General features: G+C 52.6%; 1 protein-coding gene across 2 annotated transcripts; it reads right to left on the reverse strand.

Moving 5' to 3' along the window:
• Window positions 1-101: 101 nt before the first annotated feature.
• On the reverse strand, window positions 102-10,490 carry OSGIN1 (oxidative stress induced growth inhibitor 1). 2 transcript variants are annotated; one of them, XM_011385403.2, is made up of 6 exons: window positions 10,341-10,490; window positions 6,615-6,719; window positions 5,198-5,334; window positions 4,149-4,340; window positions 3,854-3,945; window positions 102-1,426 (listed from the first exon to the last, which is right to left on the reverse strand). In XM_011385403.2, exons 2-6 carry the CDS (start codon window positions 6,679-6,681, stop codon window positions 478-480), a joined length of 1,437 nt encoding a protein of 478 aa, XP_011383705.1. In that variant the 5' UTR covers window positions 6,682-6,719; window positions 10,341-10,490; the 3' UTR covers window positions 102-477. The 2 variants fall into 2 exon arrangements, with proteins under 2 accessions (XP_011383705.1, XP_023381881.1); XM_023526113.1 differs by having other exon boundaries at window positions 6,615-6,830; window positions 10,341-10,472.
• Window positions 10,491-23,317: the final 12,827 nt, after the last annotated feature.

Here is a 23,317-nt window from a genome sequence, read left to right on the forward strand (position 1 = left end):
CCCCCCAACCCTACGCCCCACCAGGCGCGCCCTCCACAACCCCAGAGCAGGCTCCTGGGCACCCCACCCCTCCCCAAGCACATAATCCTCAGATACACGGGTGGAGGCAGGTGCTGATTTTATTTGGGACTTGATTCTGGAAGGAACGGGGCCTGGATTCCTCCTGGCTCAGCACTCAGCGCTCAGCTGGCTCTGGTGATCCCCACTCACATTGGCAGCATTCGCCCCAAATCACAGGTCTGGGCCTCTGCTGACCTGCAGCCACTCTTCCCACCCTGGGCACTGGTCTGAGTTCGGGCAGCCTGGGTTCCCCATTCCCCTTCATCTGAGAAGCCTGTTGCATGGGCTCATGGCCATTCCTGTCTCCTGCTGGGAGAGGCCCCCTTCCCTCACTGGGGCATCTTGTGTCCAGCAGGGCTGTGGTGATCTCCCTTCCTCTTTAGGGCATGGGCGCGAGGATGTCTGTCAGGCCAAAGGCTAGGGCGGCTTCCTGGCCTCCTTCCTCAGCAAGGAGCTGGCCACGGCCAGGGCCCCACCCTGCACAAACCGAACAAAGTTGTCCCCAGCCAGTGGCCCCATAGCATACAGGCCCTCCTGCTGTGTGCTCTGGTAGGTGAAGGGCTCCACATCAATGGGGTTCCTCTTGGCGCTCAGTGGCTGGTTGGGGTCCACGGCGAGGTCAGCGCCTGCCCCCGGGAGGAAGGAGAGGTCTGGGTGGGAGCCGATGAGGACAAGCACCAGGGAGACGCCAAAGACCTTCTGGAGGCCCTTGGGGTCTCGGAACACAGCCTGGTGGTCCTCCTTGAAGAGGAGTGGCCGGTGCTCAGGGAGGCTGCGGTAGCCCTCGTAGGGGCTGGGTGAGAGGATGGACTGTTCCCGCATCATCTGGTGCACCTTGTGGTACTCGGGGTACAGCATCTTGGGCAGCTGGTTAAAGACCAGGCCAGGGTCATCCACAGTCCGGCGGAAGGCATGGATCACGGGGATGTTGTAGTGGCGGGCGTAGAGGACCGCGTCGGCCGCTGACAGCCCTGCACCGATGATGAGGACGGGGTCCGAGGCTGGTGTCACTGTGCCTGCTCTTGTGGCGGCCTCCAGGGCTGACAGCTCATGGTAGACAAAGGGCAGGGTCTCCCCGGGGATGCCCAGCCGGGCCGGGCTGTCGGATGTGCCAGTGGCCAGGACCACGTTGTGGGCACACAGGGAAAAGGGCCGCTGGCTCTGGTCTTTAGAGGTCAGGAAGCCGCTCACCTGGAAGAGGGGTCTGGGGTTCCGGGCCTCAGAGCCACTGGGCTCAGGCATCCCCCACTCCACAGCCGTGACCACTGCACCAGACACGAAGTTGTGGCCCAGACCCTTCTTGGTCACATAGTCCCTGTAGTAGTGAGCAATGTCCCCGGCTGTGGCCCGGCTGTTACGAAGACCTCTGGGGGGAAGGATGCAAAAGGGTGGGTGTCGGATAATGGATTGGGGTGGGGGGCTATCAGGTGGAACAGGGGATGACCAGGCTGGAGTCAGGCGCTGGAGCCAACTGTGGCTGCGCCACCCACCAGCTGTAAAACTTGTCCAAGTGGTTTAACCTCTCAGAGCCTCAGTCCCTCTTCTGGAGCTGATAGGGTATCTTATTAGGGTGGAGTTGAGAGGGTGCCCTCCAGAGGCAGATGGCCTGGGTTCAAATCTAGAATCTGCCATTGGCGAGCTATATCCTGAAACTCTGCCTCAGTTTCTTCATCTGCAAAGTGAGGATGACGATGGTAATAGTACCAATTTCATGTGGTTGTTGAGAGGATTAGATGATGATATAAATGAAGAGCTTAGAATAAAACCTGAGGCAGTAAGTGACACATAAGGGTCAGCCACTATTAATATTACCACAAAGGACTCAGTAATATCATACATAAATATGGTAGGATTCCATTTTTATAAAGTTCGGAAACAGACATAATTAATCCATGGAGTTGGACGTCAAGAGAGTAGTTGCCTCTGGGGAGAAGAAGGGGGTGGGGATTGGGAAAGGTCTAAGGGGGCTTCTGGGGACAGGGGATCTATGTCTCGAGTCTGGGTGACTGAACACAGCTGTGTCCACTTTGATAAATTTTGTCCACCTGCACACACATGAGTTGTGGACTTTTTTATACATATGATATATTTCAGTAAAGAAGTTGATGAAAAATAACTCATGTAAAGCACTTAGCATAGTCCTTAGCATACACAATAACAGCAGGAACTATTTTTTTTTTATTATTATTATTATTATTATTATTATTATTATTACTATTTTCACCACCCTTTATGGGGCAATGACTGAGGGCCAGCGTTGCTGGTGGCTGAGGTGCAGGCTGTGGCACCCTTTTGGCTCCTCCCTGTGTCTAGCTATGTGACCTTAGGTGAGTTACTTTCCCCAACTGTGGACACATTGTCAGGGATGAACTCAATGGGAAAACCTAAGTGACATGTCAACACGACCGACTATAGCGTGAGCTCAGACCACATCCCACGAGGCTACTCCGGCCAAACCAGCTCGTTAGTCTGCTACCGAAACTGGAACTCTGGAATTTATTTCTGTGGGTTTCTCATTTCCTCTTCTCTGTTTTAGTAAAAATTGTTTTGAAGGATTGTCCTAAGATGCTACACAAGGGGTTACTTAGAGAAGTGGCACATTGGAAAGAACGGAAGCTCCAGGACTGGGCAGCGATTTAGGAACCGTGACGGCCCCTCAAGGGCAGGGAGCACATCTGTCTGGTTTTTGGCTCCAACATCTAGGCACAAGGATCTACATGTGAGAAATTTTCAATGCAGAGATTACCTTCCCTGGAAAGTACTACATGGCCATGTAAAAGAATGGTTGCCAATTCTGTGTAATCACCACGTGAAATGCTATGACATAATGTTAAGTTTTCAAAGTAGGATATAAAAGATATGTCTAGAAATGAAATTTAAGTTCCTGTCTGTCTGTTAATACATCACTATTGTGTTGGATGTCTTCCTACAGAATCTGCAGGTACAAAAAATCTTTCGTGTCAAGGAGACGGATGGAGAATCCTGGAGAGGCAGAAACTAAGTTGCGGGGAGAGGCTGAGTACCTGCAGGGTGGGAATGACGGTGCCTCACAGCACTGAGGGCCGGGGGAGCAGACACCACGCAGAGAGGGGGCAATCCTCTGCCTGGAGCACTGGGCAACTTGTGCCTCGTGCCCCAGGATGAGCAGGGGCTGGAATTCGTTTAGTGGGTGATCTGACTGTTTCTCCAAGGCAGTCAGAGGTATGCAGTGTGGTCATTGAGGAGATAGAAAGGAGATGGGGAGAAAAAAAAAAGATGGGGAGAAAATACCCCAAGATGTGACCACCATAGGTAGAAGTGTGGGGTGAGCTGTCTTCCTTTTCTCAATTTTCAGTTTTCTATGGTGTGGTTATGTTTTTAATGCAACAGCATGAAAAGGAAATAAAGGAAGTGCACTCTATTTAGCTGACCTAGAAGGAAAGAGATTGTTCCAGGCCAGGCTCAGAATTGTAGGAGGGGTGGCAGGGAGGTCAGAGAACCGGGGAGCCTGGGGTGGGGTGTTGGGGACAGAGTACAGCTGTCACTCCCTCCTTGGAGGCTGGGGTGCTATGTGAAGGCCGAGTCAGGGGTCATATGGCAGAGGAGGGAGCACTGGACAAAGAGGCTCTGCTGTTCACGCTCTGTATGGTCTTGTGCAAGTCCCTTCCCCATCCAAGCCTCAGTTTTCCCTCCTGGAGTAAGAGGAAGCCAGGCTAGATAATCCCTGAAGCCCCTTTACTTCCGGCTCTTGGGCTCAATGTCCAGGGTGGGCTGGTCTCCCCTGCCCACCCCAGGCTCTCTAGGGCTGCCTCACCTTCTCTTCCTGCGCATCCAGTCCTTGACCTGCAGGTCCGGGAGCCCCATCCACTGGCCTTGACTCAGGGTCACCATGGAGCCTTCAATGGACTGCATGGAAAAGGGGTCCTCTGGTTCAGACCTTTGCTAGCCTCCAACCCACTTGGGCTGGAGGGCACTGCAGGCCTGGGCTCACAGGCGAAAAGGGAAAGGTAGGAAGTGGAGCAGCCCTAACCTCGAGTTAGGGAGGGACTCTCCAGAAGACCATGTAGATTTGGCCCAAATCCCCTTGCACCCCTCCTGGCCCCACTTACATGCCAGGCTCCCCCGGGCAGGTTCCGGCCCAGGACCACATGGGGGATGGCTCGCTCCTTCTGGTGCTTCCACATGAGGACGGACTCCATATTTCCCCCAAAGTCTGTGTCTGGGCGCAGGAGGGCATCAAAGAGCAGGGCCACAGGGCTTTCGCATCGGCCTTCGAGGCCTTCGGACAGGTAACTCAGGTCCTGGAGAAGGCGCACAAGTCAGAGGGGCCACCAGAGGAAGGAGGCCTGGTTCTACGATTCCCACCCTAATATCAGGTGGTTAGATAAGCTGAGAAACACTGCCTCTCAGGAGAGAATGTACAATGGTGTATTAAAGGCTCTGACAAGTCCTGCGGCTGTCATTTTACCTGTTTAATTAGCTCAACCCAGTGTCTCTCAGACTTACTAAAGTAGGAACATTTTCTCTTCATATTATACCAAGGAACTGGCGTCATGTAGAAGGCATTTTGAAAAATGCTGATCGAGACCAAATGTCAGCTTACTTCCTCATCCACCATCTTGAGGGGGGCAGGGCGTGGTTGGTGACTAGGAGGATAGATGCTGCCTGAAGGGGCATAGAGGAGGGGATCTGTAAAGCCCTCTGGGGCAGGGAGCAGTGGAACTACAGCATCTAGGGCAGTGTTTTGCAACTTGGCTCTCCCGACATTCAGGCCAGACCATTCTTTGTGGTGGGTGCTGTCCTGTGCATTGTAGGATGTTTAACGATGTCCCTGGTCTAGACTTTCAAGCCAGTAGTACCATCCCTATAACTGTGACAACTGACATTATCTCCAGGAATTGCCAAGTGTCCCTGGAGAGCAAAGTTGTCCCCAGGTTTAGAACCACTGGTCTAAGGGAGGGGAGACATGCCGATGTGGCATCTGTAGGTCTCAAAAAGATGGCCCCGGTTTCTCTCTCACAGTTTCCGTGGCTGATTTCATGGCCTCTCTTGTTCTGTGTTTGGTTTCGTGTCTAACAAATGCATACTTTGGTTTTGCCCTAGGAAAGCTGAGAGATTTTCTCCAGAGGGGTGTGTCCCTCCCGGAGCTCTGGCCCACCTGGTCCAGGATGGAGACCCCCGGCACCTCAGTGAGCTTCCTGTGCAGCAGGGGGTGTGGGTGGACGGCGTCTGGCTTCACATAGGGGGTGTAGCCAGAGAGCAGGTAGGACAAGCAGATGCCAGAGGGACCATTGCCTGGGGAGAGAGGGCGGGGTCAGAGGGCAGCGCTTTTGGGTTCAAGAGACCACCCCAGCTGACAACTTTGGTCTTGATCTGACTCGTTCATTGATTTGCTCTTCATTCATAAAAATGGAACATTTATCAAGCTCTTAGCATTTGTCAGGCACTGCGCATAATAACAATCACTAACAAAGTAATAAATAATTGTTGAGAGCCTACTAGGTGCCAGGTACTTTACTACTTGAATAACAATAAAGTTGTGGTAATAACCACTGATATTTGAGTGCTTACTATGTGTCAAGCTTTGTGTCAAGGAATTTAAATAATAACAAATAATAATAAACTGACATGCTGCTACTGTTCTAGGCCCCGTATAAAGCCCCGAAGTGCCTGAATTATCCCACTGAGCTCTCCCTATGACTTTAGCGAAGTACATGCTACTCTTTTCTCCTTTTATACTAGAGGAAGCTGGGGCACAGAGAAGTTAAGTAACTTGCCTGAGGTCACACAGTAACATGACCAAGATTCGGAGATCACTAAGGAGCTCGTCCTGTCTTCCCAGAACTAACCGTCTGGTAGGTAAGATGGACAAGTGAAATATTATAGGACGAATTGCTATGTGCTCTGCGGAGTGAGCTTGGGGCTCAAGAGGGGTACTAAGCCGCTTGTGGGCCTCCTGCCCCCAAGTCTAAACAAATCACACCACTTACCCGTTGCATTTCTTGGGTAATTAACCTCATGACATTCCTTCTATTATTATCTGTCTTTTCCCCTCTTCATCGTTTATGGTTCAGAATATTACCCAGATGTAGATGACTATTAAGATGAACCACAGGAAATTGCTGATGTTCAACTGTTTTTGACTTGCGTAAATGGACATTTCATATGGCTCAACCTGATGCTTGCATAGGGGAGGGACCATCTGCCTCCCATTTTTGCAGACCTGAGGACAGGACCACATGCTTTGGCTGTGTCCCCCCTGACCCCTTCCCCACCCATGCAGGCACCCAACATGGTGCCAGGCACAGTGTGAGCACAGGACCACATGGGCTTATGATCAGGCCCCTACATCTTTGCTGTTTTTGCCTTGCAGGTTCTTAGAAAGATTATGTGGAATCATATTGTATAAATTGCTAAGCATAGCACTGGGTACATTGTGACCATTCAGTGGCCAATTTTAAAGACAACAATTGTAAAGAAAGGCCAGGCCTGGCCCTGCCTGGCTCCTGACCTTTGATGCTGGGGACACCTGGAAGGCTCAGTTCAGCCTTTCCCCGGCCCAGGGTAGCACTCACCGATGATGATGACCTTGAGAGGCTCCGAACTACTGGCACCGAGGTGGTCCTTCCTCCAGCTGCTCATGGCTGTAGCTGGCGGGGGGTTGGGGACTGGCAGCTGACCTAGGGGCATAGAGGAGGAAGGGCCACTGGGTGAGCCTTGGGTGTCATAGGGTTCCTTCCCACATGTAGAGTGTCCTTCTGTGGCCTTCAAGGTTGAGTCCAAAGTCCTCCCTGAGGCATAGCAGAACGGTATTCAGCCCTCCCTCCTCCCCTCCTCACACCTGCTCCATTCCAGTCAGGTCATCTTTCCTCTCCCAGTTATGCAGAGTCCCTTCCCTAACCTGGTCACCTTCATCTCTCTGAGCTTCGCTCCACAATCCTTATCTCACTAGTGGGGCAGTAACAATAATCAAAGCCTATTACTTATCTTCCATGAGGCCTCCACTGCTTAAGCTTCAGGACAAGCCCTGCTCAGCACTTCTGTGTTGGCCACAGCCTCCAGCCTGAAATCTAACACTCAAGTCTTGGGTGTAGCCTACTGGACTTTGAAGCCATCACCTGGCCCTAGGGAGGTGCTTTATAGCTGGTTACCATAAGCCTGTTTCTGGGCCTCTCTGGATCTCAGCTTCCTCATCTGTGAAATGGGAATAAAGTCTCTACCCCTGCAGGCCTGTTGGTGACACAGTGAGGTCACATATGTAAAGCACCTGCCTGCAGCAAATCTGCCACCGGGAAAAGACCAGAGCTCATTGCCTGCCCCAGGGTCTAGACTGGAACATTAGGACTTGGGGAAACTGGAAGCTTGGAGTAATTTGGTTTAGGGAAAATGCCTGTAAGCTTGCTTATGTCTGGAGCACCAGCGCTCCCTTCTGGCCATAGGCCCAAATCCCTCAAAGGGACCCAAACCCAGATCTTAGGGCTGTAGATGCTAAGAGAGTCCAGACTCAACTTCTCCACATCCTCCAAGCCCTCTAACGGGGCCCCTGCCTCACCCACTGTCCAGTAGCCCTAGTCATGAGAGCCACAAGGCAGCATCTATGTGAGTGTGTGCAAAGGGGTTGGGCATTTAGCCCTTGCTACCTACTGGGTGTTTGACATACCTTTTCTCAAGTCCTCATATAGACCCTATGCAGAAAGGACTATCAGTGCAACTATCCCACTCTGCAGATGTATAAACTGGGGCTCAGAGAGTTGGTACAAGTTGCTGTCTGTCATGCAGTAGACTTTTAAACCCAGAGCTAACTGGTGCCAAGACTTTGACTATGACCATGCCACCTGGCTTGTCGCCTGGTGAGACCTGGGGCTGCTCGCCTCAGCTGGGACTTGGGGCCCGGGACAGCCTTCCCCTCTTGTCTGGGTGAGCCCCGTGTCCCACAGCATCTCCTTATGGAGACAAAAGGCGACATCCAGCTGACGTCAAGAGGCATGGTCTTCTCCATGCCTGATTCCTTTCAGGGCCTGTGCTGTCTGCCTGGGGACAGGATTTTGGGATGACACCACTACCATTCATGACAACAGCCACCTAAAATTTCTGTTCTTCTGTGGAGTTGGCTAGGTGCCAAACATGTTTTAAACACTTGCGCATATCAACGAATTCAATTTTCATTTAGCTGGGTTATTATAGGTGCTCCTACGATCACTCCCATATTACAGATGGGAAAACTTGAGATCCAGGTCGCTTCTCACAGCCCTGTGCAGTGTGCGAGGAGTTTGCCCCAGCTTGCATGGGCCGAGGCTGATTGAGCCCAGGACACCCTGTTCCAGAATGCAGTGTGACAGGATGTGACAGCTCCTTCCAGAGGCCTTTCCTGGCCATGCTGACAGTATAGCATGCACATGCACATCCATCCCTGCTCTTCCTACTGCGCTGTCTCAGAGCTGGTGGTGGTGGTGGGGGTGGGGGGGGGAGGCCAGGGGATGCTGTTCCCAGCCGGGTAGGGACAGTTTCTCACTAACTACCCGGTGCTGGGTGTGCCTGGAGGCCCTGGAGAATAGGGCTGTAGTTCCCAGAGCTCTTTCACCCACTTCCTCTCTGTACCTTCAAACAGCCCCGGGGGCCCTACTCCTTGTCATCACTCTCCCCAGGAATAACAGCAAAGGGGATGCACGTGATGTCCTTGCTAAATGCTCCCTACGCGTTAGCTCCTTTAATCCTCATAGTAACCCACTTTACAGAAAAGAAAACCGAGGCGTGGAGAGGTGAGGCCATGTCCCCGAGGCCACAGAGCTAGCTGGTGACAGAACTAGAGTTTGATCCCCATGGGCTGAGACCATCTAGAATTTGCTCTGAGCTCCCCCAGCACACCTACCGCAGGCCACCCCAGGCCATTTCCTTCCTCTCCCTTGTCTCTTCGAATCTTCCCATCTCTCAGTAGGAAGGGACTTGCAGGATCCCTCATTGAAAGATGAGAACCGGTGGCCCGTTATACTGCTTCACGGGGAGCACAGGGCACCAGGGCTTTTGGACTCTAAATCCAATGCTCTCTTCCAGAAGCTTCTGAATGCCACACACATGAGGTCACCACCCAGGGCTGACCTAATAGGTCGCTTCCTGTATATCTATACAGACGTCTCAAAGTCCTGAGCAGCTTAAAGCTCTCATTACCTCAGAAAAATACAAGCTGCCAATTTACAACAGATAGCTTGAAAGTTATAATTCCACTTCTTTTATGCTTTTTTTGTTTTGTGGAGATCAAATGGTCCATTTTTAATGTTAACATTTTAAGTCCCTTTGGTTGAAGAGGCAAATGTCAACTGAAAAAAGTTAACATTAAAAACTGATTCATTCACAAAAGCAGATAAGCATAAAAAATGGAAATAATTACACCTTCAGATGCTGTTCCTCTTACGTTTGTAGCATCGGTACTTCTGAGGACATTAAGTTTTAAACGGCCCTAAGTTTTTGGGACACCTGCATGGCTGCATTTATCGATCACTTCTAGTGACTCTTTACTCATGTGACTTCCACCAATGGCAACCCCTGGAGGTGGGTTTTCTTATACCCTTTGCACAGAGACAGGAAGGCAGTTAGGACGGGGAGGTGGCCCAGGAATGTCTGAGACCACGCCCACAAGCGCAAATCCTCCCCCTTGATGCCTGTGTGAGGGCGGGTGAGTCCCCTCTGAGTAAAACAGCCTAACAGTGCCACCAAGAAAGTGACATGAGGCTGTGGCAAGGTGAGGATGAAGAGGCATTCTGTCAACCGAGCCTCCCCACCTGGAGCCCTGAGAGTTTCAAGGTTCCCCAGACTCTCCAATCCTCAGCACTCTAACCTTCTGTGAGAAGCCACGCAAGTCCCTGGGACCCTGGGGGCTATGCTCAACCTGAACAGAATGGTGGGGGGGGGTGGGCGGCAGGGAACGGGGAGCCCCTACGGGAAGCACCAGCCTGGCTGTGGGACCCAGTGGCCTCCGACTCTGGGCTGCATGCCCAGGCTGGACACACCTCTCTTACTTTCCTGCCTAGAGCTGTGTCACATGGCCAAGGTGTGCTCCACTGCAGGCTGCAGGGCAGCTGCTGGGAGGGATAAGGGCGCCAGGAACCTGGAGATGCGCATGGCCAGAGGGGTGGAGGAGGAACCTGGACGTGAGGGAGAATCATTCTGGCCCCCGAGGAAGCCAGGTGGGCCTCCTCTCAGGATCACCTGCGCGTCCCCCTGCCTGGTTACAGGGTCCTGTGGGCCACCCCTGCCCAAGATGTCCCATGGTCTCCCACCTCCCATGCCTTGCCCAGGCCACTCACCTGATTGGTAGGAGGTCAAAGGAGACCGATGAGCCTGGCCTGATTGGACACTAGGAAAGCCAGGAAATCAAGGTGCCTGACAAAGGAGCAGGACACCCATTACCCCGTGGGGATCCAAGAGACTGTGAGAGGCTAAGGCAAGCGAGGGTATTTCAAGAGTTGGGAAGAGGCGGGCGGCAGGCGGGGCCAGAAAAATCACTTTCATAAGCGTGAGTCAGCAGGGGCCCCAGGATGAATGAACTTGGCGATCCCCGATCACGTTGCCTGCCCCAGGGCTGGCCTTAAAGGGCCGCCCCCTGCTCCCGCAGGGCAGTCCTTGTGGCAGAGGGACTGGAGGGTGACTGAGTTGGCCTCCACTCCTGGGGCTCCGTCAGTGAATGAAGGAACCGAGGACCTCTGAATAATTCAACCTGGCCTATTCCCCTAGGGAGGTGGAGACAGCTCTGCCCATCTTAAGAAAAGGCCCCTTTCAGTGGAGAAAGAGTCCCGCCCCCTCATTCCACCTGGTTCTTCATAGTGTCTCCACTCCGCAGCCCCTCTCCCCTCCGTAAAAAGCCCCCTGGCACTAGCCTGCCCAAGCTGAGAATTCAGCACTGCCACTTCCTGGGCAACCTGCCTCAGTTTCCTCATCTGAAAAATGGGGCCAAGTAACAGACTCCCTCTCTGGGGGTGGGTGTGGCTTTTATGTAACCTCCTTCGTGGTTACCGTACCGAGAACATGAAGCGTGCTTCCTGGTTCCTATCTTTTTCCTTTGTTAGTTTTTCTCCTTAGCATGTAGCATTGCACACCTCACATTTTGCCGGTTCTTATTTATTTTACTATTTTATTGTCACTCTCTCCAAATCAGGATGTGGGTTCTGTGTGGGTAGGGAAGTGTAATTGCGTCTGCTTTATCCTGACCCAAATAGTGCTTAGCGCATAATAGGTGCTCCGGAAGGAAGGAAGGAAGGAAGGAAGGGATGGAGTTGGGAATGCATTTGGCCTGTAGACCTCAGTGCGCACCTTAGCTGTTATTTTCATTAACACTGTGATTGTCCCTGTTGTGTGTCCTCTTTGCCAGCCCCACCCTGTGGCTGGAAGGTCTGTGGGTGACAAGTGAGGCACATACCTTGCATATAAAACTTAATAATGTGCCCAAAACACTAAGAGCTCAAGAAAATATCTTAATGCAATTTTAAAAAATCAAAATTAATGTAAATAATCCAGGATAAACAAAACTTTAAAATTTCAAAGAAAGACAGGATCTGTAGCGGTGCCGTGCTGAGCCCTACTGAAGCCTGAGGCAAAAAATCGGAATACTGATTCTGTCTTTATTTAAAACTTTTTCATTTATTTTGCTGTTTTATTTATCCTGGATTTGGGCATTACTTCCGATTTTAAAAATGTTGCATGAACACACTATGTGCCTTGATTATTGGAGGGCTTTGGTGCCACTTGCATGTAGCTGTCCTCGTCCTGGCCCTGGTGGTTGTAGGGGACCAGGTCTGACTGCAGGGCTCTTTGGGGGACAGGGGGTGGGGCCTGGTGAAAGGTGCCTCTGAGGACACAGAGACCTGTTGGGACCTGCAGAGAGCTAGAGAGAGAGAGAGAGAGGAGCGGGGTACTGGAGCAGGGAGGGACTCGTGGCTGGCGGTGAGTGCAGTGAAGATTTGGGGGCGCCATAAACTACTGGGGTGAAAAGGCCCTGGGCTTAGGGAAGAGGTCAGGCACAGTTGGATCCATGGCCAAGGGTCTCAGGGGCTGGGGCCAAGGGCCGAGGAGGGCGCCCAGCACAGAGCCAGGCCTGACCTGGGTCCTGCCCTCCTTTCCGCCCTGTTCCCTGGAGCTCCCAGGCGTACACCTTGTGCCCGGGGCTCCACCCTCAGAAAGGCTCTGCACTTTATTGTCACCACCTTATAATTCTTTATAAACTTTGGATAAGCAATCCTCCATCTTTATTTTGCCCTGAGCCCCACAAATCACATGACTGGTTCAGGCTGGGCACCAACCAGTGTGTGTGTCCCAGTGTTGTGGGTGAGAACTGGTCTCTGAGCTCAGCCCGATGGGCTGGGTGAGGCGCTGCCCCCTTGGAGCCTTATGACACCTAGGGTAAAGTGGTACTCATAGTCCTTCCTTCTGGGGATTCCCAGCAGCAGTAACTCCTGAGGTCATATAAGCCTTGTGTAAGGAGAAGGGCAGAGGGAAGCTCACTGCTCCAGGCCTTAGCTCTGCTGCAGGGGTGCTGTGTGACTTTGGCGGGTGGTCTACCTTTCTGGGCCTCTGATCTAGCCATGGCCTTTTTACCAACATCCTTTGACACTCTGAACTGTACCCCACACACAGACCAGGACTCAGTGGGAATTTTGACCACACAGAGGGCCCCATGAGAGCCAGGGAGTGCAGCTTCTGGGGACGTACCTCTTGTGCAAGCTGCATCTTTCCCCAGCAGCAGCCTCGCTGGCTCCACTTCCCCATTCCAGGGCTCTGGTCTGCAACTTCCCAGTGTTTTAGATGCGTCAACTGAGGCAGAGAGAGACACCCCAAAGTCAGAGACTCCATCCAGAGGGTGTGGCTAAGACTCAGGGGGGCCTGAGGAGGGGGGCCCAGAGGAGAGAACCCAGGAAGGAGGAGGCTCCTGAGGCCCCCCCCCCGCCCGCCGCCCCCGTCTCCTGGGCCTGGCCTGTTATTCCTCCCTAACCTGCCCCACTATCCCTGCTGGCCTTGACCCCTTATCTGGATTTTGAAAATTTGCTGATATGGAGAATTGTGGGTGAGATGGAAACTTTCCTGTCACTCGTTTACCTGCCAGGAGATTGTCGGAAATAGAATGTGTGGAGTTCCTTTCAGAAAGCTCCATGGATAAAGTCCCAGGCAGATAAAGGGGTAGTGGTTAGCGGGGCTACGGAGGGAGAAGGAGCAAGGTGGATCCTTTGCAAGTTGCCTTTGGGGGACCTGTGCTCTTGGACTCCACTGGGTGACCGAAGTCCTCTACACCTGCCCTATCCCCTTCTCGAGACTCCATGAGCCCAAGTGGCTATTAAGCACCTGAAACGTGAGCCTCCAAGTTCAGATATGCTGTAAGGAGGGCAGTGGATGGAGCAAATAAAAATACAGGCTGCCCAGGTAACTTGGAATTTCAGATAAATAAGAAATAAACTTTTGGTATAAGTATATCTATCCCATGCAACATTTGGGATATACTTACACTAAAAAAAAAAAAGTGTTTCATTGTTTATCTGATAGTCACAGTTACCTAGGCAGCCTGTATTGCATTTGGCAATCTCGATCTAAGTGTTAAATACACACTAGATTCGATGGGTTAGTACAAAATAAAATAAAATATAAAATAAAATAAAATAAAATAAAATAAAATAAAATAAAATAAAATAAATAAAATAAAATAAAATAAAATAAATAAAATAAAATAAAATAAAATAAAATAAAATGTCAATAATTCCTACATGGATTACATGTTGAAATGAAAATAAAGAAAATACTTTGGATGTCCTGGGTTTAATAAGATATACTATTAAAATTAATGCCACCTGTTTCTTTTTGTTTAATGTGGCTACTGGAACACTTAGTTACACATTCCACCCCAGTTAAGTTTCTACCGGATGTTGGCACCCGCTGCTCACTGCTCACTGCTCACGCAAACTGGGACGTTCCCGGGGTTAGCACCGGAAGGCACCCCTCACTATGTTCCCCCTCTGGGAACCCCCTCTGGGAACCCCCTCTGTCCTGAGTAAACCAGGATGGTTGGTCACTCAGAAGCATTGCAAGGGCTGGACAGGGCGACGTGGGAGAGACGCTGCCCTTCGGAGCCTCAGTTTCCCCATCTGTGCACTGGTATTGCTAACGCGGGGCTTTCAAGGTGGTGACAGCTGATTAGTGCAGCTGAAGGAAGGGGCCTGGCACATAGGGGGAGCTCAAATGTAGCAGTCCATCCTGCTTGGTATGCGGGCCCCCTAGCCCCACCCTCCAGGCCTCCCCCAGCTCCTGCAGGTGCTCAGGAGCTGGGAACCAGTGGAAGAAACAGTAGGGTAGACTCGGGGTGCTTTCCTGGGGGTCTTGGTATTGAAATGAGTCCCTTCTGCCCCCATATCAAAACCACCATTCCTCCCTCCTTAAGAAATCGCAGAAGCATTCAAAGGAATGGCTCCTGGCTCCTCCTTCTCCCTCCTTCCTTCTGTTCTTCCTCATCCCTTCTCCCCTGTGGTGGCTCCCACAGCTCTGCCACTTGCTGGGCACTTCCAGGAGATGGGCACTGTGGACACGAGGTTCTTTACATACAACTGAGGCTCAGAGAGGCCAAACTGGAGCCTGAGGTCACACAGCATAAGCGGCAGAGCTGGAGTTCGAACCCAGGGTTGCTATCGTAGAGTCTGGGAACCTCCAGGAAAAAGACAGACAAAGAACTAATGAAGGAACAAAACTCCTTCCTGTCTCAGGTGCAAAGGCATGGCCCGGGGACTCTCCTGAATGGCCCACCTATCCCCTTGGCCACCCTCTTTACGAGGTGTCCGCACTATACGGCATCTCAGGGACCCATATACATGCTCCGTACACGTCCAGTGAAAATAGCATGGTGTTATTATCCTCCCACTCTACAGGTGAGGAGACTGAGTCCCTGAGAATGCCAGATGCGGCCCCAAGTCACGGCGAGTGGCTGAGCTGGGGTTGTAACCAGGTGCTGCTCAGTGCTCTGGTATGACAAGGCCAGGCCTTGCCCGTGCGTGGCAGGAGAAGTAATGTTTGCTCTGTGCCTTGTTGTTTACAGAGCCTTGTCATCCACCTTATCTCATTTATCTTCCCGACAACCAGAGAGGTGGGCAAATGTTTTCAATAACATTTTAGTTTACAGATGAAGAAACCCAGAGGGACTTGGCCAAGGCCACAGGTAGTGAAGTAAAACACAGATTCAGACTTCAGTCTGACTTGTGGCACAGCCCACGACACTGACATGAGCTGCCGGGACTTGGTTCATGGCTCAGGGAGTCATCGTAGGTCCCTGGGGAGACAGTGTCAATCTGCCCACCACACCCCGGTAGAGGACGAGTGTGAGATAGGCCCCGGGAGGAGTGTCCGCACAGGGGTGAGGCTGGGGAGGCTTTCTCTACTTCTGGATTTTCTCTTCTTTTCCTTAAAAACCAGGCGGAAAGTTTTGGCTGAGAGCAAATGTGCCTGTCCCACAGCAGGGAGTCCAGCCCAGGGCTGTTAAGGGCTTTCACTTTAAAGTTAGACAAACCAGGATTCTGACTCCACCACCTTCAGCTTTGTGACTCTGGGCAAGTGACTTAACCTCTCTGAGGCACAAATAATGGCGGAGCAGTGCTTTTCGTTCCTGCTGCATATCAGAATCACTTGGGGGAGAATTTTAAGATACACTAACACCCAGGCCCCCGTCTCAGAGATTCTGACATCACTGGGCTGCAGCATGGCTGGACAAGGGAGATTTTCACTGGCGATTCCCACGTGCTGTGGGGCTGGGCCCCTCTGTCCCCGCTGCTTTTGGGAGGTGAGCTGAGATACAGCGTGGAAACCACGTGACCTACAGAGGTGGTCAGCACGTTAGACCTCTTTCCACCCTACTAGCCTGTCTTTTTTGGAAGCCACATTCTTGATGCTGTCACAGCAAACCACGAGGTCTAAAGGAGAAATACGTCTGCAGAAGAGCCAGACCACCAGGGCCTCATGACGAAGAACCATCAACTCAGCCAGATGGGTGAACCTCAATGTCATCTTGCTCATTTACTGCAACTTGGTTTCCCCAACTTGGTTCTATGACCTCTGCAACTTCCGTGCCGACTACTGAGAACCGTCCAGTAAATAGTCAGAGAGGACTATTCTGCAGCCTTTGGAAATGGTTACAGAGCTGGGAGGCAGTGTGGCAACTCTTTATGATATAAACGAAATTATGGGGGATGCTGTGCTTGAAGTGTGGGCCTGTGGGCAGAAACTGGAAAGGGATCAGGAAGAAAAGATAAGGAAAGTAGAATGATTGCTGGGGCCAAGGAATCTTAGATGGATTTTTAAAACTCAAACTTCTATTATCTATATAATAATCAATAATAATCATAAGTAAATGTAATTTGAGATGAGAGTTTTCCGTGTTGTGTTGTGTTCACTGATGTATTGCAAACGCTTAGCCCAGGGCCTGGGACACAGTAATAGCTCAGTAAATATTAATCAGATGAGTGAATATGACTCTTGTTGCTTTGAGACTTTCCTGATAGATTCTTAAAACATTTTTGAGCATGAACGGCTTCTCTTAGCTTTTGTGTCATGTGCATGTGGATTAGCATGCCTTCCATACATTTAAATTTTTGATGACAATTTTTTGAATTGGCCAAAGTTGAACACAGAGCCCTGTGGCACACCACTGGAGACCTTTCCTGGACCTGTGATTCCTCTAAGGGCTTCTCCCAGGCCCTTCAGCATTTTGAGATGTGGTTTTGCAGCATGAGGAGGCCTGTAGACACCAAGCTTCCAGGGGCTGCCCGATCAACCCCTGCTTCCAGGAACCTCCTAGGAGGTATGTAGTTCAAGTTCATTGCCCTCAACAGACAGGTTGGAAGCAGCCCCGGGGCTGCCCAACCTGTTTTCTCTCGCTGGCATGTGGCTCCTGCCCTTTGGCTCTGGGGGCAAAGGCATCACTCTCTTGGTTTCTTTTGCCCCATATGCTGCTAAAAATCCCTGTTTGCCACCGTTACCAGGTTCCGTAAACCCTTTGGGCCTTGCCGTCTCTGGCAGTGGAGTCAGGGCCTAAGTGTGCTACTTCAGTGCCATGTGAGCTAGACCTTTCCCCAGCGACAGGACTGAAGAATAGCCCCAGTGCAGAAGAGCACTTTTGCCCAGCAGCGAAGTCCTAGAAGCCCCAGGAAGAGGGCTTCGGGTCCCATTGCCATGGGCAGCAAGATCTAGACCATCTCCAGGGGCTCCCTCTGCCTTCAGGTCCGCCCCAACCTCATGGACCTGGTGGCCCGCTGACAGCCAGCAGGAGATGACCTGGAAGGACCTCTCTCACCTGCCTCTCACCAGCCTCCTCCAGGCGCCCATTTGCACGATGCCGTCCTCACCTGCTGCCTCCCTGCTCAGCCTGTGATGTCCTGCCTTGCTTTCTGCTGGTTCTGGGCAGACCTCTCTAGATCCATCTCCAATTCTCTGCTGCTCAGACGAAGTGGAGTTACCTGGAGCTTGCATTTCCTGAGCCCTACTGTGTGCTGGGTTTACACTAAGGACTTTATAAGAATGTTCTTCTGTTAACGGATGGGGGTCCCTGCCCCCACGAACCAGAGCAGACGAGCCAACAAGCGCTTGACGGCCAAGCGTCCCAAGTTAGGGTGAAAAAAAATAAGAGGGGGATGGGGGCGGTGGGTGTCACAGAAGCCCCTCTGAAGAGGTGGCACTTCAGTTGAGGTAGGCTTGGTCCCTGGAGAATTGGGAGGGGAGGCGAGGAAAGGCAGGGCAGAGACTCACGTGCAGAAGCCTGAGGGCAGGAATGGGGTTACTTCTTTGAGGAACTGGAGGAAGGCAGGAAGAGCTCTGAGGGGCTGGCCAAGGCCAAGGCCAGGCCATGCAGAGCCTTGGAGGACAGAGAGACAACTTTGGCTGTAATTGGGGCTGCACTGGGCGCCCGGCACAGCTTCAAGCTGGGGAGTGGCAGGACTGGGCAGAGTGAAGTAGCAAGCATGTGGAAGACATGGAGGCCATTCAGTGTGAGTTGGCAGGGCCTTGGACCAGGATGCTGGAGGTTTAGACAGAGAATAGATGACTTCTTGACCCATTTTGGAGCAGGTGTCAACGGGACTTGGTGATGGATTGAAACTGGAGAACGAGCGGTGTGGCTTGCTAAATGTGAAACAACTGATTCTCCCCAAAGAGGAGCTCTGGTTTGTCGCATCTGCCAATTCCTGTGGTGTAAATATTCCTGCCATGCCATATTTCAAGCCACCGATGTGATGTGCAGAGTTGGGAAGAGATGTGCACAGCTGGCTCTCACCACGTTAAGCCTGTTCCAGCCACCATGGGGGGTGAGCGAGAGGGGAGAGAAGTATCCAGAATGCCAGCCATTTCTCTGGTCTGAGCGGTGCAGTAGGTGATGAGGGGCATCTACTGGTGGAGAAGATTTAGAGGGGGAGAGGCTGGTGCAGGTGGACTAAGAGTTGTCCTTCCATGCTGAGATGCCTGTAGACTTCCCCAGCTAGGTACAGAGGTTGGAGCATGGGGTCCAAGGGATCTTGGTTGAGGTGTAAGTGTGGGTACCGTTAGCAAAAAGATGACGTCGAAAGCCTGGGGATCAGAGGAGGAAGGGGAGGAGGAGGGAGAAGAAGCCAGGATGGAGCAGAGGCCAGGATGGAGCCGAGAGGAACGGCGTCATCCCACCAGCCTGTTTAGCTGCTCGCACCTCCCTGACCCGTGAGGAAGCAGGCCTGCTCCTTCTTGGAGCTCAGCAAAGCTAAGCGGATGCATCTTCACAGGGCGGGTAACTGCCCCCTTCCACTTGTGACAGGGCGGGTGACTGTCCCCTTCTGGCTGTGATTCTGGAGCCTCATGGACCATAGGCAGACCCTGCGACGACCTTGCAAAGCAGCTTAGAGGCCCCACGGGTTCGGGGCCAAGGTTACAGGGCAACCGAGAGAGGAAGGGAGGGTGGGACCACAGGCAGAGAGCGGGCGAGCCAGAGAGAATAGAGAAACTGAGATAAAATGATGATCATGAAAGCTATGACTTATTACATCCTCACCAGATGCCAGGCCGGTGCTCAGAGCTTTGGGTAAAATTAATCTTCACATCACCCCCCACGGCAGGTAGTATTATTGGCACATTCACAGATAGGTAAACAAAGAGACAGCAAGGGCCCGAGCCAGGCGGTGCGATGGCGGTGCCCTCCCTGCTGCCTCTCTTCTCCATTTCACCTAGTTCCTTCCCCAACACAAGACAGAGCCTTCTATGTGAGTGGTTTTGGTTTCTGAGGGAATGAGACCTATTTTGTCCCCCTGGATACCACCCTGAGTTGAGGCCAGACTGAACCACAGCTGGCTTCTGGTTAGTCACCACTGTCATAATTTTCACCATTATCCCCATCATCACCATCACCGTTACCTTCACCGTCAGCGTCGCTGGATAGTAGGATAACAGGGGATTGTTTTTTTATCTGTATTTCCAATTTTTCTGCCATGACCAAGCACTGCTTGTGCATTTTAAGAGCGGGACAGTGTGACGGTGGCGCTGAGGCACTGTGATGACCGCTGGGACAAGGGGATGCCCGTCCGAATGGGCGAGAGCCCTGCCTCGCTCACAGGGCTGCACCCAGCAGGACCTGACAGGCCCCGGGCCCTTTGGGCTGGCTTCTTCTCTCCAGCATGCTGGGCAGCCTGCCATCTGACCCGCACTGTGGCCTGCCCTCCGCAGCGCAGGGGTGCCGCCAGCGGGCATAGTCAGGTCCAGACAGGGCCTTGGAGGCTCTGTGTGTTTGGGGCATGGGTGGAGGTGCAGGAGCAGCCTGGCTTTCTGGACGTGGAGGGAAGAGTTGCTAAAATGCCTGCCTCATGAGCGGGGGTCCCCAGCCATCTCCATCTCAGGACAATTCCTGCACTAGAGACAATGACGCCCGAATGGTGGAATCTGAGGGCAAAACATCATCAAGCTGGGCCTGGCTCCACTCTCCTCACAAGTCTGTGCAAAGATGGGCTTGTCCATGTCTGTCTGTCAAATGTTCCAGACCTGACTCGATGCCACTGTGGCCTTCTTTCTCTTCCGGTACCCCACCACCAACCCCTACCCTCTATGGTGGGTGGTTCCTGTCTCTCCAGCCAGGGGCAGGATCAGATCTCCCCCTGCTCCTGTGCCCTTCCTCACCCTGGGGTCTCTGTGGCCCACGGGGAGGGAGCCTAGCCATTTCCTGAACAGTCAGCACAGAATCCTGGGCACAGGATGTCTGCGCTTGATAGGAGCTGTCCCAGGGGACCAACGCCCCATTTCCCAGCGTAGATGCTGAGGTCCAGCGCAGGGGCGTGGTTTATCCAGGGTCACACATAGGAATGTGTCTTGGAATTCAGCCCCTTGCTGCTCCCCGCTTCAGTGACTTACTCAGTAGGAATTTATGTCCCTTGCTGTGCTCAGAGGTGGGCATTCGATGGTGGAGGGAAAGACACAGGTCTTGCCCTTAAGGAGATGATGATCCAGGAGGGAAGTAAACAAATAAGCACGTGAATAATGTACTATCACTAACTGACCAGCCTGCCCATGTCCGGAAAAGCCAGCCTGAGAGGGACAGCTGGGCTCTAAAAGGAAAGTGGGTAAGGACTGATTCGCTTAGAAAAGGCCTTCCGGGTGAAGCCCACGGCAGGTACGAAGGCCCTGAGGTTGGACAGAGTCTTTGAGAAATGGAAAGGGGTGTATATCAGTTGAGGGTATCAGTTGAAGCTGGAGAGGCTGACAGCAGCCAAATCACCTAGGACTTGGTGGCTATGGAAGGAGTTTGGTCTTTTTCCCAAGGGCAAAGAGAAGACGCCAGAGGAGGGCGACAGGATCAGACCTGCATTTTGAGAAGATGGTGGGGAGAATGAGGGCAAGCAGGGGTCAGGAGCTGCGGCAGCTGTCCCAAGAAAACATCAACGCCATGGGCATTTCCTATGCCCAGGAAGATGCTCCATTTGGGACAGGCCAGATTCCAGGATGCTCCGTGTGTATGTGTGTGAATGTGTGTGCATGTGTGTGCATGTCTGCGTAGATGTGTGTGTGTGTGAGTGTGAGTGTGTGTGCGTGTGTTGCAGAGTGTGAGGGGCAGACTGTAGAGTTTGCAATTGCAGTGGGTGAAGCTTGCCGTGGGGATAAAAGGCAAGGGTACATGGGTGTGGCTTCTCCTCTTTCCCAAGGCCCAAAGGCTCTCTCTGCCCCGAGTCTAGGTGGCCTGTCGTGGGCTGGGGCAGCCACCCCCATGAGCTCCTTCTTCCTTCTTCTGGAACTGGCATGTGTGGCTTCAGGGGCATAAAGGCCTGGGTCTCTGGCTGGGGTGAAGTAGGCTAGGCTTCCGAAGCCCAGCTCTGGCCCTGCATTCTGCAGGAAGCTGTGGGCCACATTGCCCACTGATAGCAAGTATCCCTTTGCCCCCTGTGCTGGCGCCTCCTCAGAGACCTCATGCGGAGGAGAGTAGCCTGGATTCTGGCAGGATCTGGTCCTTGTGGGTCTCCTACTCTGATATCTACATAACTATACCTTGAACCTCCCCACTGTCCCCAGCAATGGTGGCTGCCTGTGTCTGGGAGCCCCAAATTTCCCCCACGGCTATTCTGGTTCAGTCTTAGCATCCTCTACCCTACCCCAAACTGCCCAGAGGCCCTTGTCCCTCGGCCAGAACCAGGACAGGCCCAGAACACACAGGCCCAGTGCAAAGTGAAAGCACGGTGCCCCTTGGTCAACAATTATTAAGAATGACGAGATGGCAACAGCAGAGCATCAAACCCAGTACGGGGCCCTTCTGAGAACGCCTCGGCCAGAATCCATTTAGAGGGGTAGGAGTGGGCCCGCCAGCATTTCAGGGTGAGAAATGCCTCACAGCAAAAGAACTTACCGGGAGGCTGGCCCTGGCCTCCTTCTCTCATTCATTCATTGCCTTATCCACTCCTCCGTTCATGCCATGATCGGGTTCTGAGCTCCTGCTAAGCACCAAGTTCCACTGAGGCCACGAGATTGGAGATACATCGGTCCCGACTCTGTGCTGGCCTTGGACAAGCACCGCACACCCCAGGTTTCCACGACCCCTCCTCACCTGGCCTCCCAGCACCTGCCCAGCCCAGAGCACTCCGCTGGGCGCCTCCCCTAGCATGGTCCGGTCCATGTGCCTGGGACTCGATGGCTGAATGCATTGTATCCCAGGAGGAGACCCCCATATAATGGGGCATGAAGTCCTGTTGCTTCCTCATCCTTCACACCCCTCCATCTGTCTCCCTACCGAGTCCCCTTCGTCTCTCGCCTGCATTAACATCATCACTTTATAAATGAGGCATAACCTGGAACTTACGCACAGCACAGTACACACAGTACACGCCTCTTAAGTTTACAGATGTGCAGGCCAGGAGACCACGCCCAGGTGGAAACGTGGAACTTGCCCGCCCCCAAAGGCCCCCTTTTCTGACTTTTGTCCCCATACATTAGTGTTCCTGCTCTCGATCTTGACATCAATGGCGTCACTCAGAACGTTCTCCCTCGTGTCTGGATCTTTTGCTCGACATCGTGACTCCAGGATCGCCACGCCGAGGTGTGGGTTGGTGGTCCCTCCCTCGTCTTACTGAGCAGAATTGCACTGTCCGCCAGCACCACAGCTTGTTTATATCTGTTTCCCAGGCATTTGGCTATTTCCAGCTTTTTGCTTTGTGTGGACAGCTGCTATCATATATTTGGAGTAAATGCCTAGAGATCGGACCGCCAGGTCAGAGAGAAGGCAAATCTGTGAGTTTGTGAGAAACTGCCCACGGCCTTCCAGAGGGGCGTGTGGGTTCCTGCAGCCGCCTCCTCCTGGCTGGCCCCACTGGATTTGAAGGCAGCCCCTGCCTTTAAGGGAAACATTCAATTCAAGCCCAGCAATACCGCCCAGCCCTCCACTACCTGCCCTGCTTATCTCTCAACCGTATCCCCAGCTTTCTTTCACCTTGAACCTCACATGCCAGCCATATTGAGGCCCACAACTGAACACACATCATTTCTGTCCTTCTGCATGAACTATCCTTTCTGCCTGGAGCACACGTCCTTCCAGCGCCCTCCTGGGGACAACCTCCTCGTCTTCTAAGACCTCACTGGAGCATCTTTATGAGCTGCTGACATCTCCCAGGTCCTGATCTATGCCCTTCAGCCCACATCCGCCACCCTCCTCTGGCCACCTTCTGAGTGCACCCGGCTTGCACTGTGGTGGAGATGCCATATGGGCAGGGAAGGAATGGTGGCTTTTTTATTCCCAGCCATGCCCTCACAGCCTAGCAAGATGCCTGGCACACAG

Source organism: Pteropus vampyrus, unplaced genomic scaffold (genome assembly GCF_000151845.1).
Source record: "Pteropus vampyrus isolate Shadow unplaced genomic scaffold, Pvam_2.0 Scaffold711, whole genome shotgun sequence".
NCBI lineage: Eukaryota > Metazoa > Chordata > Mammalia > Chiroptera > Pteropodidae > Pteropus > Pteropus vampyrus.

What these genes read in the sequence shown, in the direction of transcription:
- OSGIN1 (XM_023526113.1), bottom strand. Translation starts at nt 6,729, where the DNA reads ATGCCCCTAGGTCAGCTGCCAGTCCCCAACCCCCCGCCAGCTACAGCC. An exon ending in TGCCCGGGGGAGCCTGGCAT is followed by an intron (nt 3,946 to 4,148) that starts GTAAGTGGGGCC and finishes TTTTCCATGCAG; the next exon opens with TCCATTGAAGGCTCCATGGT. An exon ending in TGGATGCGCAGGAAGAGAAG is followed by an intron (nt 1,427 to 3,853) that starts GTGAGGCAGCCC and finishes CCTTCCCCCCAG; the next exon opens with AGGTCTTCGTAACAGCCGGG.